This window comes from Fusarium coffeatum, assembly GCF_003316985.1.
Source record: "Fusarium coffeatum strain FIESC_28 chromosome Unknown BRIP53273_contig_67, whole genome shotgun sequence".
NCBI lineage: Eukaryota > Fungi > Ascomycota > Sordariomycetes > Hypocreales > Nectriaceae > Fusarium > Fusarium coffeatum.
In genome coordinates, this window is record NW_022157863.1 from 191,701 (window position 1) to 210,522 (window position 18,822).

Here is an 18,822-nt window from a genome sequence, read left to right on the forward strand (position 1 = left end):
CCACAAACACTATCCGTGATTCACTTTCGAGACCCACCTTCACTCGAGTATATATCGAGCTCCCCTGTGCCTATTCAACTGCCCTTTCATCATCCTCAGCCACCTCTCTTTCCTCTTCTTTCACTTCAAGCGATCGTGTCCTCAGGCCACCTTGAATATATAACTTCTTCTTCACCAATCCTACTATATATCCAACCCCTTCATCACAACCTCCTACTTACACCCCCGCGATAATCATCATGTCTTTCGCCGCTCGCAGCGCCCTTCGCCTCACTCGGGCTGCTGCCCCTGTTGTTCCCCGAAGCACTGCACGATGCTTCTCAGCCACGCGTGTGCTGCGTGTTAACGACACAGACATGAAGAAGAATGTCGTTCGTGAGAAGGAGGTTCCTGTCACCGTCTACGCTGCTGGACACGGCACCGGCGACAAACACACCGTCAATGTCTCCGACGCCGCTGCTCGCATCCCTAACGAGACTCCTGTACCTGCACCTGACAGCGACGCTGTTCAGCCTCTCACCCGCAAGACGTTTGAGCAGCTCCCCCAGACCATGCGCAACATGAGCGTTTACGGAAAGACAATCGTCCTTACTGGTGCTGCCCGTGGTCTTGGCAACTACATGGCTCGCGCCTGTGCTGAGGCCGGTGCCAAGAACATCATTCTCTTTGATGCCAACCAGGAACTCGGCGACCAAGCTGCAGCTGAGCTCCATGACAAGACTGGTCTCCCTGTCGCTTTCTACAAGGTTGACGTCCGTGACGGTGCTGCCATCAATGCTGCTGTCGATGAGGTTGTTGAGAACTACGGTGCCCCCGATGTTCTCGTCAACTCTGCCGGCATCGCCGACTCCAACATCAAGGCTGAGACATACGATCCCGCCATGTTCCGCCGTCTTATCGACATCAACCTCACTGGATCATTCCTCATGTCCCAGGCTATTGGCCGTGCCATGATGGCCGCTGGAAAGCCCGGTAGCATCATTCTTGTTGCATCGATGTCTGGTTCCATTGTCAACTTCCCCCAGGAGCAGAGCTGCTACAACGCCTCCAAGGCTGGTGTCATCCAACTTGGCAAATCTCTTGCTGCGGAGTGGGCCAAGTATGACATTCGAGTCAACTGCATCTCTCCCGGATACATGGACACTGCTCTCAACCGAGTGCCCGCTCTCGATGCACAGAAGAAGATCTGGAAGTCTCTTACTCCCCAGAACCGCCTCGGCAACGTCGACGAGCTCAACGGCCTTTGCATCTTCCTGGCCTCCGACTCTTCCAAGTTCATGACCGGTTCCAACTGCATCATCGACGGTGGCTACACATGCTACTAAGCAATGCTTGGATCATGATTAAGAAATGATTTCTGGGAAGGGTTTATGGGAATACCTGAGCGAGATGATGTGCTTTGCTTTGTTTGGAGTTCAGGAATGGATTGATGACCTTTTTCTCACGGGCATGGGCCAAAACAAAAGGAATGGTGTGACGATAAACTAGACACAGCTCTGGATATCATAGAGCAGAGGATTGCCTGCATTAGACGCAGAGCAACAAGATCCAAAACAAGGATCGAATTAATAGCCAATGGCATTCTAATCTTCACAAACTGTTTATTATCTTGTCGTGATTTGCAATATGAACCATGTTTAGACTTTCGGGTAGCTAACTACCTAGACTAGATCAGATCAGATCGTGAGCGCTAATAGAATGTCGCTTGTTTAGATGGACCTCAGCGGATCGTGACTCTACGATGTCAAACCACGTGCAATCCAATCTTATCAGTCCACCCATGCACGTCAATCGATCATCGCATGCTCCCGAGCAGCCAATCACGATACCACTTCCAAGTTCAAAACGGCAATACAGTCTGAGCCAATGAGTCGCTGCAGGTTATGCTCACCGCTTCAAAAGGCGATCAAAACCGGGTCGTGGATATCGACCAACCTTTTCGATTTATGCTTGCCAACACAGAAGGCGGTGGAGAACATGGTCTCATCATAACATGGGGAAATAGGGGAACAGTCACAGCCCCCCAAGTTCGATGTACCAGAGGCAGTGACTTGAGTAACGACTCGAATGATGCAGGAACCGAGACACGCATAGACATAGTCGTGCTGCAAATTCCATACCGACTTGCACGAAAAATAGCAATGTATTGAATCCAATTAGTCATATTTATCTCAGTAGCATACTTAAAGCCAACAAACCAAGGCCCTACACGTTCCAAGGATCTGACGCAAGACACCTAAACTTACAACGAATACCTGGGCCAAGTTATCACGGGGAGCCAGCCCCGAGGTGCCACCTCAGACCGCATCGTTGTTCCGGCTCATGAGACTGAGTGTTTTAGGAGGTGGGCATGGGTGTATGAGGTAATGACCCAAAAGAAGGTAAATTGTCTTAAAAGGTGCGGTCTATAACTTCTGTTTCCTTTCCACCATCACTCTCATTCATATCAACTTCAAAGCATCAGAACAAGCGCTCAACATTTTCAACTACAAACGCTCCTTTCCAACTACAATCATTTTATCAACTCTAAAGTTGAACTATCAAATCGACCTTCATCAACACTAAAGTTGAGCTATCAAATCGACCTTCATCAACTCTAAAGTCGAACCATCAAATCACCCTTCTATCAACATAACAACAACATCTGCCAACATGCAACTCGTCTGCATTCCTTCCACCGCCCTCAGTCGCGCTGCGCGGGCCCTGCGCAATCGCCTTCTCAGCTCAAAGTCTCTCCTCCCCGCCCGCGCTGCAGCTGCATCGTTTAGGAATTCAATACCACGGTCTTCGGCTTTCCACTCGCCATCCCACGGCAAACTCAAACACCAAGTGCAGCCTGCAGCGCTTGGTACGGTTGCCGTGCTTGGTAATGGACTGCCCCTAGGCAAAAACTCCCACGCAATTGCGAGGGAAAGCCAGGGTCGCTCCAGAGCTGGAAAGCAAATAAGCTCCTTCTACCAGCAATGGGAACACGGGAGCTTCATGATCAGAAAGAGCAAGGTTCTTTAAACTTTAAAGATGGCTGGGACAGCATGATTTTGCGTTATTGTGTTTGCATCAAGTGCTGGATACTTGTTGGCTGCGCTTTTTTGGCTAGGATGGTTGATGACGACGACCGTTATGATTTTTATGTTAGTACGAACATACTCCTTAGGAGTGATATCTAGAACAAAAAAAGATTGCCGCTTTTGTATGGTCACTTTAGACACACATACACATTTCCCAACATCCACGAAGTACCAAGTGAACAGAGTAGAGCAAACGATTTTTTTATGATTCAAAGCTGGTGAGGAGAGGGTCAGGTCTAGTAACGTAACAGACCAAACCGAGTGCGAACTCGATGTGCAAGAAACAGTTCGTATGCAGGGGTATATCCAGCGTGTCATTTCTATGTGCTGCCAGGCATCATCATGGTGTCCGCCTGCTGGCACCTTTTTCTGTTTTTTTCTCTTCTTGCCATGGGCCGAACTTGGCGACTCCATGTGCATAAAATAACATAGACCCAGGCCTTTATAGGCATGGTGGCAATTCCAACTTCCAGATGCAAGGCCTGCTATGATAGTTGAATGATTTGTGCAAGAAAAATGGTCATTAGATAATTGGGAATCAGAATCGTGATCAGGGACACATCAAGGTCCACTTGGTTTGTTCTCAAGTTGTCACAAGACAACGGAACACTGCCGACGTGTCGACACGTCGATCATCGTCTGAAAAACGCTGGGAATCGGTGGAATATTCTCTCCCGTTTCACCACGACAGGGGAGTACGGGGGAGGAACGGTTCGCACGGGGGGTACCTACTGCCCCTTGCGAGCCTTTTCTTGCGCCCTTTGTTCTCGAGCAGCTCGTACCAGGGGAGAAAGTTGAACGAGATCAACACAGCCCTTCATGAATTCGTGCTAGAAAAGAGTTAACAACCGCAACCAAGAATCGATGAATCAACTTACCCTTAGCAGATCATGAGCACTGGCTCGCTTCTCGGGGTCCACCTTGAGTGCAAAGTACAGGAAGTCCTTGAAAACGGGTGACAGGTCCTGCTCGTTCTTGATATGAGGAGTTCCGTTGGTGGCGATCAGCCACAGAGCACGCAGAGGAGACTCGGTCAGGTATGGCGGCTCGCCTTCTATCATTTCGATGGCCATGATACCCAAAGACCAGATATCAACCTTGCGTCCGTACTCTTTTCTTGTGACGACTTCAGGAGCCATCCAGTAAGGCGTTCCGACCATTGTCGTTCGCTTGTTTTGAGCCTCGTTAATAGTGGCACAGAATCCAAAATCGGCTGCTACAGTTAGACATGGTATCAAAACGAAAAGAATTGTGGGCACTCACTCAGCTTGATCTTGCCCTCCATGGAAAGCAAAATGTTGTCAGACTTGATATCTCGATGGATAACACCCTTGGAATGCAGGTGCTGCAGACCTAGAAGTGTCTCGCGACATACTGAAGCAATCTGACCCTCGGACATGATGTTGAAGGTGACAACATCCGTAAGGCTGCCTCCCTCCATGAACTCCATGACGACCCAAAGCTCGCCGCCGCACAGGTAGCTGTCGATAAAGTTGACGATATTGGGATGTGAGCTATCCTTCATCACAAGAATCTCGTTGATAATCAGGTCCTTCTTAGGTTGCTGCTCGAGATTCATCTGCTTGATAGCCACCAAACGGTTTGTACCACGCTCATGACCAGTAAAAACGCCTCCAGAAGCACCCTGGCCAATCTTGTTAAATCCGCGGTAAATATCTCGAGGATCACCTTCGCTACAGATACGCTTCAGGGAGGCGATAATATCGATTCCTGCGCTCTGGCGAGCTCGGTGTCGTGGTCTAGCTCCAGGCACAGCGGCCTGAGGAGCTTGCTGGCGGGAAGCACTGTGCATGCCGTTGGGCTGGCCATATCCAGGAGCAGCCTGAACATTCTGGTTTTGGTGGTGATGGTGGTTAGGAGCTCGTTTGCTGGGTGCACGGCCAATTCCGCCAGACATAGCGGCTTGAGCCTGGGCCATAGCCTGCTCTTGCTGCTGCTGCATCAGTTGTTGCTGATAGGCGGCGGCCTGAGCCTGAGCGAGTTGCGGGTTGGGTTGAGGAGCAGTAGGGGCGTATGTTGGTCCGGTAGCTCGGGAGTTGGACCTCGAACGGTGCTCTTCGGGGAGCATAGGGCCGGCATCTTTGGACGGGCCGTAGGACTCGTCGCCAGACTGTGACATACCGATGCCAGAGTCTTTGGTCGTGTAAGTGCCATGAGGCATATGTCGGTTGCCCATGCTGACGGGGGGCTTCGGGGCCGGACGGCTGGGCATCAAGTCTTTACCAACCTGACCTCGGGGTACAGGTGGTGGTGCTCGGGGATTCTCAAAACTTCCTTCATGATTGACAGTTGGAAACCTGGCGTTCGTAGGTGAAATATTGGTTGGTGACATACCCATATAGTTTGACGGGTACATGCCCGGTGATGCTGCAGCTGCCGGAGAGGTGGCATACTGGCCAGCATGATGAAATTTCTCGAGGACTTGGTCCTCCGGGGGTCTTTCTGTAGTTTCTTTGTAGAACTGTAAAATATCAACCATAGTTTGCGGGTTCTCTCGTCGTTCCTTTTCAGGAATTCCACTTTCGTTGATAAGTCGCTGCCATTCTTTCGGCAAACCCTAGACGTTGTTAATGGATAGAGTAATGAAGGCATCGAAATACTGACTGTGAACTGGCCCGTAGAGCTATCGTAGCCCACATGGGTAACGTGCACGGGATTTTCAGGCGCAGAGATAACTGGCTTCTTGGGCGAGCCTACCAGACTGTTCATGAAACCTGAAAAGCCCGACTTCTTACGTAGAACAGCAGGTTTGGAGTCTTTGCCATCGTCGGAATATCGTTTGGGGTTGACAGAGGGACCGTCGGTTGGAGCTCTGGGGCCAAGGCCCTTCTCGTTCATTGTCGAGTCCATCGCAGAGAAGCTGTTTGCTGTTCGTAGAGCAGGACTCGCAATCTTGGCGTCTGCGGGCGCCTTGACAATTTGGGGCGGGAAGTGACGGGGAGCGGGAGCTTGAGATTTTGGACTGGGAATCTTTATGGATTCAATACTGCTCAAAAGGCCGGCGCCGTCAAAAGGAGCGCCGATCAGGTCGTCGTGAATACCAGGACTATTGAGTGGGCGAAGATGAGAATCGGAAAGACGGTCGGAGTGACGAGGGACAGGCGCCCAATGATTAGCAGGGGTCAAATCGCCTTGAGGTGAGATGGGCGATGGAACGGGTCTTAGGGTGTTGTTGGCGGATAATTGAGGATGAGATCGATCAGAGTCTTGCCAGTCGGCCACGGTCGCGGGGTTGGAGCGGGCTGGGGGAGCGCTGGGGGCCCTCTTCAGGCTTTGGGAACTGCGTTTGCTCTCGAGGGACTGGGCGTCGAAGGCACCACCATCGAAGGTAGAAGAGGATCGACCGAAGTAGGAGGGAGGTTTCTTAATGAGTTTGCGACGATGTGAAGTTGCGGTATGAGCGGACGCAGACGACGCAGAGGTATATCCGGTGCTGTCCATGATCCAACAGCAGCAAGAGCAGCCTGGGCGACTGACGAGTTGGGGGGGCCCTCGGGGCTAAGAAAAAAAAGGCCTGCCTTGGACGGCTCGGGCTAAGGTACCGTGCTGTACTGTACTCCTGTTAGGTACGGATTTTTTTTTTAGGGACGGGACTGGATGGATGTGATGGGTCGAGCAGGTGGAGGAGGACTAAGCAGAAACCGAAACAGACACAGGGCAGGGTGTGGGTGCAAGGAACAGAAGTGAGAGGATAGGATGTGATGCGACGTGATGCAGTGCGGTGCGGTGCGGTGCGGTGCGCGCAGGTCCGGTTTGGGGTCTCTATTCAGAGGCCCTCGAAGGTCTTTCAGAAGGGTAACTAATCAAGGGGTGAGAACGAACCAACGATGCAGGCCAAACAATGGCAAGGCGAAGCAGCAGAGCAGATGCAAGAGTAGATGGGGGGGACTGGGGACACAACGCGGGGGTGGTTTTGTGGTGTGTGGTGTGTGTATTGTAGAGCCCAAGCCCAACGATTGTATTGTATTGCTGTACCTATTGAGCTGTAGCGTAAGGTACGTTAGGTTAGGTAGGTAGTGTTATCCGTTTGTATTGTGTATCGTGTGGTGGCGGTTAGACTGGCTCTGGAGACTGGAGTCTGGAGTCTGGGACTGGGACTGGGTGGTCCTGCAAGTGAATTCTTAAATTACTTGCTTTTGCCTTGCTTCTTTTCTGTTTCGTAGTAATGTAGCTTTTGCTTTTGGTTCTGTTCTGGGAAACCTGCCCGGTGACTTCATAAGAAAAAAAAGGGTAAGCCTGGGATAGGATAGGAATTGAATAAGTGGGTTGGGGGAAATCAAGTTCTGGGGGAGAGAGGGAAGAAGAAACATAAGAAACAGAGAACAGAACAGAGAAGCAAAGAAACGATGCGATGCAATGCTATGCTAATGTAATGTAATGAATGTATGCACACTCACACTGTGTTGTACTCTGCTCCCAATCCAATTCAAGGGGAACGAACAAGCAAACGAACAAGAAAAAGGGTGAGAGAGTGAGATGAATCGGAATGCGGGAGTGGATTGGGTTGCGGGACGAGATATTACACTGTCGCATGCATGGAGGCCCTTGGTAATGGTTCTGGTTCCATTCCCAAATATTGTGATACAAACGGCGGGGACCCTCAATTACTTACTGAACTACAGTACCTACAGTACAGTCTATGCCTTACAGTGCTGACCTTGGGTTAATTATCAGGACCTCTACTACGAACGGGGGTGACACGGTTGCATGACAAGAAAAAAAAACTCCTAAAAAGAAACGTTTATTTACTGTTGATTTCTGAATCAACAGACCTACTGTTCGGATAACTGGAATTGGGGTCCTGATTAGCGAGGTGGTTTAGAAACAACCTAGACATAGAGAAAGGCCCATGCTTAATGAAGGGTTCAACGTGGATGAATGTCTGAGCACCAGGAGAGGAAACTATTGTTTGATAAGAATAAGACTTGCCAATTCACTCTTGCCTTGAATGAACTAACAAGTTACCTATTTACAGCACATCTCTTTCACTGAAAAGACTCATATGGCTGATGCCACTCCAATTGGGTTTATGATAGGCAGGGCACCGAGTAAATGGCTTGGACCCTTGACCCCAGCGCATTGGATTGGGTTAAGGTAGGTACGACAGTAAGGTACTTACGATCTGCAGAGCGGGCCACTCAATGCAAAGGTACCGTAGCGTTCCTTGGCAGACGCTGGTCTTGGTCTTGGTCTTGGTCGACGTGCCCTGATAGTGACTTTGACTTTGCCAGACCAACTCAACTCCCGGCTTTTGGTGAAAGTCCCTTTTTTCCCCTAACTTAACCTAACGCTCCCCCACTCCACTGTCGTTGCAACGCCATTGCCATCCATTGGATCTGTTGTCCCTCGGGCCGTTGGCGCGACTCGACAGTGTGAAAGCCTCTTGCCAACACTTGGTGGTTGGACCACCAGCAATCAATCAATCAATCAACCATGGATGGGATGGGATGGTATCACTGCATCCTAACCAGTTTCCCCTGAGCGCCACGCTCCATTGACTGACTCCCTCAGAATGACGAAGCGGGGGAATTTAGATATGTTAACCTAGAATCAGCCTTCTTTGGTGTTTTGCACTGATCAAGACTTGCAATTCTGACACACGGTGGCTGCGGAAGGAAGACTGTGTTTGAGAGTGAATACCGGCAAGTTGATTTACTGCAGATAAATAAGTGGAAGGGTGTCGTCCAGTCCATCAATCTGTTTCCAGTTGAACCTTGCATGTCAGTCAGTTATCGACAGGCTCCAGTCAATCAATGACATATCTTGGCGACATGCGAAACTCAATGACACTTGCAGGTACTGCTCGTATTTCCATTGCAGAATGTAGCTATCCCTCGCGAGCAGTGATAGCATCAATATCGCGTCTTCAAGCATTGCAGGACCAATCCATGGTCAGCCGTCCAATTATCGGAAACATTATGTCATTTCATGGGAGAGCATATGAGTGCCAGGGTGCATGCGATATTGGACAGTGATTATATGACTAACCACGTAATGAACGGGACAGTGAGGATACTACACCCAGCATCTCTAACAAGCTGACCCTGGATAAGAACAGATTCTGATTCTGATACCGATGGTTCCTTCACTATACCGTACTCACTTTGCTATGCCGAGCATCGCGGTCCGTAGAGTCCACTCCGATGTAAGCGTGGTAACCAGTCAAACACGACTAGCTGGATGAGTTAGGTAGCATTTCAGCAATCAAGAGCTCATCTCATCACGATCAAGTGTGAGTGGATTTTACCAAGATGCACGTCGAGTGGAGTTTTGGCTGCTTTCTCTCACACACTCAAAGATTCACGGCATCAAGCAGAAGCTAGGGACCAAAGTTTAGCGGTCCCCAGCCAATCTCAAGCAACTGCAATGTTCTAAGAGCAGACTAGCACAGGCACAAGCTTGTCCTCGTGGGTCGGGGATGCTCGTGGCTGGTGGGGATAACCGACGGTTTTGAACAAGTCTTGTGGGAATCAAGCATTTACCCAGCCGTGGCTGGCTGGGCTTTGGACTGGGCAGACCCGTACTACTGGCTCTGATTTCTATCAGACACTATGCGTATGCCCATCGAGGACTGGCTGGTTCATTGAATGTTTAGTCGTCATTGTTTCTCAGTACAATATCTCAGCTGGAGAGAAGAAAGGGAGGGAAAAAAAAAAGAAGAAAAATGCTCAGGTGCGGGGCTCTCGAAAGAAACCGCAATGTTGCGCCCAGTAGCTTGGTACGCGGGCAAACCTTTTCAAACCCGATCCCTTCATCAACCAGTAGTTTAGGTCAGGTTGCTTATTCTTGATGCTGGACTTACTTCCCACACCCTCCCTCATCTGATTCATTGCTGAACAGAGTGAATAGAAAAAGAAAAGAAAAAGACCCCGATCTGACACTCGATATCCGGATATCCAAGACCTCTACCCTGCCTCAATGTCTAGACGAATCACACACCATAAGTTACCACTTAACCTAAACGCTAACATGTCCAATAGCCGTTGAAGCTACTATGAAGCTTCAACTATTGCTTACGCCTGATGGCGTTCTTGGTGCAAGCCACTGAGACCACCTCAATATCCATCAACTGCAAGCTATTGAAGTATGAACAGTCTTCCCCAGCTTCGCGACAAGACATTGCATTGGGCCATGCAATTGGGTTTGGCGATTGATGAGTTGCGTTGAACCGAGACATACGTGAGCTCTAGGCTGGGCGGCTGGCTGCGTTTCAGAATTAATGCTAACCTCACCATTCAACTACCGCCGACCTTGTAATCTCGATCTTGTCACAAGAGACAAAAGAAAAACCATCAATCATTTTAGCTCTGCAGGTTGCGCAAAGGATTTCAAATTACTGCACAGAATTTTCCTTCGATACAGTACTCTGTACAAAGCTGACGGCGACACAAGGGATGCAATCATCGGCCGAGTACCAGGGGCCAACCTTGTAACGAGGGTGGAATTGTTCATGCCCTCGAAGATCCGGGTCAAGTCGCCGCTTGCCCGCTTCTCACAGCAGGAGCAGGCTGGCAGACAGGATAACTCAACCCTTGGCCCATGACCCCGTCGTACAACTCATCCAGACTAAGAGCCAGCACTGATCGTAGGAATGCCCTCTTGCAGTTAACTAAAAGGGAAAAAGCGTGTACAACGCATAACCTCCATGTCAAGCCATACGAACGCCTGCGGAGTCTTTTTTCTCTCTCAGATTTGCTGTCGGTTGCATACGTGTTCGTGCCTGTTTGCATGTAATTGAGGCGATCGTCAACTAGAACTCACAGCCTGGTCAGGCTGGTGGCAAAGAGGTTCGGGTCTCTATGGAATACCGGTGTGCTCACTGGACTTGGCAACACCTCAAAGAATTAAAAAGAAGAGTCTTCAATCATCACCGCTTAATTACAGATAATCGTAAACTCTATGGAAAAGTGGCCTACCCGAGAAACATGTACAGATTGAGCTACAGGGCTGATGTATCAGCACCAGTGCTTTTCACATCTTACCTCCCGATACTCGAGAGGTGGGGGAACAGACTCGATCCAATGTCTTAGAGTTAGACTATAGACTCGAAAGTACAGTAATACATATTGCTGTTGACTCACCAGCCAGCTAAATTACTTTGTCTCTTCCGCTGTCAGCGGCCAACTTTTCGTATGTACTCATAAACCTTCAGATGGCCCAACAATAGCCATGATCTTACATGCTTTATACATATGTAGTTGAGACGACTCAACATTCTCTTGGTCGAAGATAACTTCTATATCACCTTGTCATAAGTCTGACGTTCAATTAATGCATACATATATACATCCAACCATGACCACACCGCTATACCTCAAAAGGATAGAAGGTGACATCTTCAGTACAGTACCTGCAGTAGCTGACAATGCATCGTGAGGAACGCGACATGTGCAGACTGCCTGCATCAAACTCGGTCGCAGCTGGCACGATAGTTTGACCGGAACTGCTTCGCTCCGTAGCATGCTGTACTGTGTGGGTGTGCTTTTAAAGGATGTGGATGCAGCGTCACGGTATATAAAAAAAGGTTCAGCACAGAACGAGCCGCAGGTTGACAAGTTGTAAATCCTAAACTTCTTGGCTATTTGTACCTGCACACGAAAAGACTTCTTGACAACGACACCAATAAGATCAGCTCTCATGACTGGTTACGGTTTTGACCAGACTGTCTATGACATGATGAGATACTGAGGTGACATTGACATAGCTACATAGAATGGATGCCAACGCTGCTTATTCTAAGAGCTTTTTGAGCTATGGAATACTGCCCTTAGGCAACATTGGCTATGTACGTTATGTTGGTGCTGGTGAATGAATTGAACTTCTCTACACATGCACATCTTACAGTGTATTATCAGTATAGAATCAATAGAGTCGCTTATCCTTTCTATATCATACCCGTCCATTGATTGCTGCGATAACTATTGTATGACTATGGTTGATTAGACAAACTTTTAAAATTCCCATCATTGCATCATTTGTTCACTTCTAACAATTGGTTGCTATTAAGTTTGGGAATTTCCTTTGTCAGTGACTCGGTCAATTGCAGAATTAACCTGCGGGTTCCTTGAGTTCCAAAAACCCATATCAAAGTTTAGGAACACGCTGTTAGGAAGGCAGGTGGCGTCGCCCAAAGCGTAGTGCAAAAGTCTCACTTCTCGAAATAGACACGCAGATTAAATGACAGGTATTTATTTATCAAACATTTTTGAAGACATCACCATATTAGCCTTCCTCACATGTTTCTCCCCGTGATTGTTCAACCCCCACTTCCCCTTTCTAGCTCTGCCTTTCTAGAAATCGCCTAGCGCCCGCTCACTCGGACAAGCTTCGCGTAAATTCTAGGTGAGTCTAGGTAGGTCCCCTGCAGCAAGGGAAAGGTGGCCTTCGTGGGGAGAGCTCGTCTGGAGAAACTTCCCTCACCTTCAACTTGTCCAACGACAAAACCCATCTTCACCCTTAAGCCATCTTCTTCTTTGAGTCCGTCCCGTCATCTCTTCGGTCTACGGTCTCTAGCACAGCTCTGGTTCTCCCTTCTGGTTACCGGTTTCCATCGTCTATTGTCTCTTGCACAATGTTCTAGAGACAAGACTCGCTATACATCTGATCATACCTCCTCTATCGATTCCTCAATTTTTTCTAACAACTTTACCTGGCCGCAAGCTTCATTGCTCCCGTAGCCAATCGATCTTGGTAAGTTCCATACATGCACCATTATTGCAATTGATAAGCTTTCTATTCTTTTGGGCCACTTTCTGACAGATATCATCAGCTCATCTACTATCCCTGCCGACTTTAGCTTCACCGATTCCAACACGACCTCTCGCAATGGCTTCCGAAGCTCCTACTGGCGAGCTCTCTGCTGCTCAGAAGCTTATGCAGAAGCATGCTGAGGCTCCTCACCATGTAACTGTCGAGGATGCTCCTGATGAGGATCTCCCCATCCATACTCCTGCTGAGGCCTCTAGCTCCGCCGAAGCTCCCGCTCCCAAGCCCGCTCCTAAGCCTGCTTCCAAGACTCTCGACACTCAGTCGCATGAGCTGTTCCCTGAGCTTGGTGCTCCCAAGGGCAAGGCCGCCAATGTTGCACCCATCTGGGGAGCTAAGACAGCCAACGGCGCCGCTTCCAACGGTGGCTCTCGTTCGTCTACTCCCGCCTCTGGAGCTGCCACTCCCAACAAGCCTATGGTCATCCCCGGTCGCAATGTCGAGACGGTCACTTTGGACCCTCAGTACATCATGCCTCGTGGTCAGCTGAAGAGACCTATCCCCGACATCATCAAGGATATCAACCGCAAGTCTCGTGCCAATGTCACCATGGCTACCTCTACCAACGGTCGCTACAAGTTTGATGCTACTGGTCCTCAGGATGTCGCTCAACAGGCGCTCAAGGATCTTGTTGCTCAGATCGGTACTCGAGTAAGTTTGTGTACTTCCGATCCTGCGAAATAGACTAACAATTCCCAGACTGCCATCAAAGTTCCCATTCCCCAGTCGACTCGTGCTCACATCATTGGCAAGGGTGGTTCCATGATCAAGGCCCTTCAGGAGAAGACTGGTGCCAAGATTCAGCTCCCCAAGGTCGACGAAAACAACCCCATCGATGAGGAGGATGACGATGCTACCATTGATGTCACCATTGAGGGTAATGCCCTTTCTGCTGCTTCCGCTCGTGATGAGATTCTCAAGATTGCCGGCGAGCGATCTGCCAATGTCCAGACTAAGGTTCGAGGCATTCCTACTGCTTTCTTCCCATTCATTGCTGGCCGAGAGAACGCCCTGGCTCAAGCCCTCGAAGAGGCCAACGGTGTTCAGATCCGAGTTCCTCCCATGCAGGCTTACTTCTCCGGCCAGAACCCTGTCACCGCTGTTCCCGACCAGTCTCCTGTTTTTGCCCCTGCTGGCAACGAAGACAACCACGTTCAGCTTGCTGGTGACCGTGCCGCCGTCCAGAAGGTGCGCGCTGAGATCGAGCGTCAGGTCGCCGAGCTTCACAAGCAACTTGCTGCTGAGCAACTGGCCATCCAGCGTGGTCGTCACCAGTTCATCATTGGTGACCGAGGTGTTGCAGTAGATGATTTCTTCCAACAAACTGGCTGTACCATCCTGCTGCCTAACGATAACGACGACGACGATACCGTTACCGTTATTGGACCTGCCGATCAGGTTAACGTCGGTCTGGAGAAGGCTATGGATTTGGCTATGGGTATGCAGATGTCTAACCTAGACATTGCCCGATTCCACCGCAACGCTCCTGGTGGTGCTGCCGTCCATGCTGGCAATGTCACAAGATACCTCCGCCAGCGCAAGGAGATTGAACGTCTCGAGAAGCTCTACCAAACCCACATCAACACCCCTTTCTCTGAGGGTGGTGCTCTTCCCTGGGAGCTTTACTCTCGCGAGGGTAAGAACGCTATTCGTGCTCAGTCTGAGATTACTGGTATTATCAACGCTCAGCCTCCATCTCGTATGGCTTCCATCCCGGTTGATCCCTTCTTCCACCAGCACCTTCGCAACAACATTACTCGCCAGGTCAAGAACGACTATGGTGTTCAGGTTGTTGTGCCCGAGGCCTCGGAGAGCAATGTTCCTGTCCTCCTTGTTTTCGAGGGTCCTGACCCTGCTGATGGTCCTTACCAGCTGCCTCGCACCAAGCCGTCAGATGCTGAAGTCCGAGCTTTCAAGCAGGGACTTGAAGATGCCCAGAAGCACATTCTCGACTTGATCAAGAAGCAGGAGGACATTACCAGCGCCACTCTCGATGTTCCGGCCAAGTACCATGAGAGACTTCGCCGATTCATCAAGAAGGAGCAGGAGAGCCGAAAGGCTGACCAGATCCCCGTCCGTGTTACCAAGGTCGGAACAAACATCACTCTTCGCGGTCCCACTTCCGCCGTGGAGTCTCTTGCCGCTAAGGCCAATGCTTTCGTTGAGCAAGAGAAGGAAGATGAGAAGGAGCGTGGATTCACTCTCTCCTTTGACTTCCCCCAGAAGTACGCCAACCACCTGATTGGCAAGGGTGGTAGCAACATCCGTGAGCTTCGAGACCGCTTCGATGTCGAGATCCAGGTTCAGGATGGCAAGGTGGAGTTGAAGGGTCCCAAGGCCAAGGCTGAGACTGCCCGCTCCCACATTCAGAGTCTTGCCCGCACACTGGCAGATGAGACCACCCACACTTTGAAGATTGACCCCAAGTACCACAGGGAATTGATCGGCGCCCAAGGAAGCCAGATCAACCGCCTGCAAACCCGCTACAAGGTCCACATCTTCTTCCCTCGATCTGCAAAGGCCGCGGATGAGGAGCAGTCTAATCTTGATGCTGAAGAGGGTGCTAAGCCTCGACGACAACAGCCCGCTGACGAGGTCATCATCCGAGGTCCCAAGAAGGGAGCTGATGAGGCTCGGGATGAGATTTACTCTCTCCACAAGTACCTGGAGGAGCACGGAGCCACTGCTACTGTTCCTGTTCAGCAGAAGCAGGTCGGATCTCTGATTGGCCAGGGTGGTGCTGCTCTCGACGAGCTTCGCCAGCTTACTGGAGCTAGAATCGACGTGCCCCAAGATCGGGACACTGACATTGTCGAGATCCAGATCAAGGGTACTGCTTCGCAGGTTGCCAAGGCCAAGAAGGTTCTCGAGGAGAAGCGAGCTGTGTTTGACGACACTGTTGTTCGTACTCTCGACGTCGACAAGAAGTACCACAAGGCTCTCATTGGTGCTGGTGGTATGTTTCATTCCCTTTGTGTCTACTTACTTTTACTAATTATGATCAGGTTCCAACCTCCGTGACATTGTTGTCAAGGCTGGTGGCTCTGACGACCGACGAGAGCTTGCCCGCACCATTCAGTTCCCCAAGCAGGAGGCTGATGGCAACACTATCAAGATTGAGGGCCGTACTGATGTTGTCGACAAGATTGTCCAGCGTATTCAGGAGATCGTTAGTGAGCGTGAGAACCAGGTCACAGAGGTGGTTGATGTTCCTATCGAGAACCACCGCTCACTCATTGGCCGTGGCGGTGACACCAAGCGCCAGCTTGAGTCCAAGTTTACCGTGTCGATCGATGTTCCTCGCCAAGGTGATGGCAAGACTGGTGTCAAGCTGACTGGCCGACCCGAGAATGTGGCTAAGGCAAAGGAGCACATTCAAGGACTTGTTCAGTCACAGCAAGGCGAGACCATCCAGGTTCCTCGCAACCTTCACCACTCCATTTCCAACGGTGGTCAGTTCTTCCGTCAACTCCGTAACAACTACTCAGTGACTGTTGACCACGCCGGCCAACCTCTTCCTGCTAAGCCTGACTCTTCTACCCGTTCCAATGTCGGAGCTCTGCCTCTGATCACTGACGACGACGATGCCAACTCTGAGGCTCACTCGTGGAAGGTTGTCCAGATTGATGCTGGTGATGATGGCGATTTCCCTTGGGTTCTTCGCGGTTCTCCTGAGAACGTTGGAAAGGCCAAGGATGCTATCGCCAAGGCTGTCGAGCAGGCGAAGAACAACGACGCTACCGGCTACCTTGTCCTCCCCGACCCTCGCACTTACCGACATGTCATCGGTCCCAACGGCTCCAAGGTCAACGCCATCCGCAAGGAGAGCAACTGCAAGATCCAGGTCCCCCGCGACCAGGCCAAGGATGAAGCCATTGAGATCATTGGAACCAAGGAAGGAGTTGAGATGGCCAAGGACCTTATCCTTGAAGCTGTTCGGGAAGGCAGCAGCAAGACCCGGGATTAATGGTAAACGAGTTCAATGCAATGGTATTTATTAAGGACACGACAACAGATGGAGCATTACCGGGAGAATGAATATTCATATTAAAAGCAGAGTTTGAAGATTAAAATTACTGTAATGAAATAAAAATAATGATGTCTCATGTCTCATTTTCTGCTCTTTCGCTCTGTGTAACATGCTGATGTGCAGCTCTTATTCGTGTTCTTCGTGTTCGCGACGCAGTAGAGTGGAAATTAAGCATCAATTAGATTCAATCACGTGCACGTACTGGTGCTCCCAATCTGAAGGACTGCGGAACAGTTGACATTTACACACCGCCCGTCTATATCTCTGTGTCTCTTCCGTGTTGTAGGACCTAAGTCCGTTCTTGCAAAGTCCATATTCTACGGATTGAGTACAGATCTGCCAAAATGGGTTCTCAATTGACCCCCGCGACAGCCCCCTGGGACGCAGTCTCACCCCAGGAGCAGCTCTTTGTCCTAATTACAGGCGCCAACAGGTTTGCTCTACTATCAGCCACCAAAACAAGCTTATAGCTAATAATTGTCAAGCGGAATTGGCCTCAGTATCGGAGAACGCCTCATCGACGAATTCCTCGCTACACAGTCTTTGCGATCGCACCTTATCCTCATCCCTACCACACGATCTAAATCCAAGTCCTTGCAAACGATCAAGGCTCTTCGCGACTATGCACGAAAGGCGGCGCAAACTTCTAAATCGCTACAGTCGAGGGTCGGGAGCTCGTATCGTTGGGAGGACACTGTTGCGAGGGTGCATGTGCTGAGCTTGCAGGTTGACCTTTGCGACTTGCGCGGGGTATACGCCTTTGCGAATGCGCTGGTCCATGAACCCGTGAGTAACCCTGAGGGATTGGAGGGTGAATATCTACGAAATGTGCGCATTCCAAGACTGGATACTGTGGTCTTTAACGCTGCGTACGGTGGCTGGTCAGGGGTCAATTATCCCAAGGCCATATGGGTGATCTTGACCGAGGGGTTGGTGCAGTCTGTTACTTGGCCGAGCTACAAGATGGCGCTTCCTACGGCCCGCCTGAATGACAAGTCCAACTACAACTATGTGAGTTCAAATTTGGAAATCGAGGGTTCAATTGATTGACTTTATTTAGCCTAAGGAGCCGCCACTTGGCGAAGTCTTCACGGCATGTGTTTTCGGCCACTACGTACTAGCCCACGAACTTCTTCCTCTGCTTTGCCGCCAGTCTGAAACCGAGGCACCAGGTCGCCTTGTTTGGTCCAGTAGTCTCGAAGCTATTGAACGTGTCCTGGATATGTCAGACCTTCAAGGCTTTCGATCCAACGGACCGTACGAGTCCGCAAAGCGAGTGACCGATATTCTCTCTCTCACTGCGACTCTGCCTGCCACCCTACCTTCTTCAAGCCGCTTCTTTACTCCCGACGACCCTGCTGAGGCCCGTGATAAGCCAATTCGACCGCGCATGTACTTGACCCACCCTGGTATTGTTGCTAGCACGTTGTTTCCTGTTCCCTGGTTTTTTATGTGGGCGTATGAGCTTGCGCTTCTGATCAGTCGTTGGATTGGTTCGCCCTGGCATAATACGGACAGCTATACGGGTGCCAAGTCTCCTGTCTGGATTGCCCTTCAGGAGCAATCTGCTCTTGATGAGATGGAAGCTGAGCGCATCAAGTGGGGCAGTAGCTCAAACCGTCACATGCAAGTCGAAGTGAAGAAGACAGAAGTTGAAGGATGGGGCTGGGAAGGCAAGGTCGAAGATGCAGCGGCACTGGAGGCCGATACCGCTGTTGGTGTTTTCAAAAAGACTGCTGGACGAAAAAGGGGAGCTCGCGACGTGACCAAGGAAGATATTGTCAAGTTCGAGGAACTGGGCGCTGAGTCTTGGAAGAGGATGGAGGACATGCGATATGAATGGGAAAATATTCTGGGCGTCAAAAAGGCATAGGTTGGTTTCGGCAGCATAAGGTATAATCACTCAGGGCAAAGGACTATTGGCGTTGAATTAGAAAG

General features: G+C 50.2%; 5 protein-coding genes across 5 annotated transcripts; 4 read left to right on the forward strand and 1 right to left on the reverse strand.

Annotated features, from left to right (window-relative positions):
- Positions 1-239: 239 nt before the first annotated feature.
- On the forward strand, positions 240-1,325 carry FIESC28_03170 (uncharacterized protein; the record flags this gene model as incomplete). Its single annotated transcript, XM_031157319.1, has 1 exon — positions 240-1,325. One exon carries the CDS (start codon positions 240-242, stop codon positions 1,323-1,325), a length of 1,086 nt encoding a protein of 361 aa, XP_031018648.1.
- Positions 1,326-2,652: 1,327 nt separating this feature from the next.
- FIESC28_03171 (uncharacterized protein) lies at positions 2,653-3,009 on the forward strand (the record flags this gene model as incomplete). The annotated part of the gene is made up of 1 exon (XM_031157320.1): positions 2,653-3,009. The coding sequence occupies one exon, from the start codon at positions 2,653-2,655 to the stop codon at positions 3,007-3,009; it is 357 nt and encodes a 118-aa protein (XP_031018649.1).
- Positions 3,010-3,796: 787 nt separating this feature from the next.
- FIESC28_03172 (uncharacterized protein) lies at positions 3,797-6,530 on the reverse strand (the record flags this gene model as incomplete). Its single annotated transcript, XM_031157321.1, has 4 exons — positions 3,797-3,898; positions 3,947-4,284; positions 4,332-5,646; positions 5,694-6,530. The coding sequence occupies 4 exons, from the start codon at positions 6,528-6,530 to the stop codon at positions 3,797-3,799; spliced, it is 2,592 nt and encodes an 863-aa protein (XP_031018650.1).
- Positions 6,531-12,914: 6,384 nt separating this feature from the next.
- Positions 12,915-16,821, forward strand: FIESC28_03173 (uncharacterized protein; the record flags this gene model as incomplete). Its single annotated transcript, XM_031157322.1, has 3 exons — positions 12,915-13,505; positions 13,554-15,810; positions 15,860-16,821. 3 exons carry the CDS (start codon positions 12,915-12,917, stop codon positions 16,819-16,821), a joined length of 3,810 nt encoding a protein of 1,269 aa, XP_031018651.1.
- A 407-nt stretch (positions 16,822-17,228) lies between these two features.
- On the forward strand, positions 17,229-18,757 carry FIESC28_03174 (uncharacterized protein; the record flags this gene model as incomplete). Its single annotated transcript, XM_031157323.1, has 3 exons — positions 17,229-17,317; positions 17,370-17,895; positions 17,945-18,757. 3 exons carry the CDS (start codon positions 17,229-17,231, stop codon positions 18,755-18,757), a joined length of 1,428 nt encoding a protein of 475 aa, XP_031018652.1.
- Between the last annotated feature and the right edge of the window lie 65 nt (positions 18,758-18,822).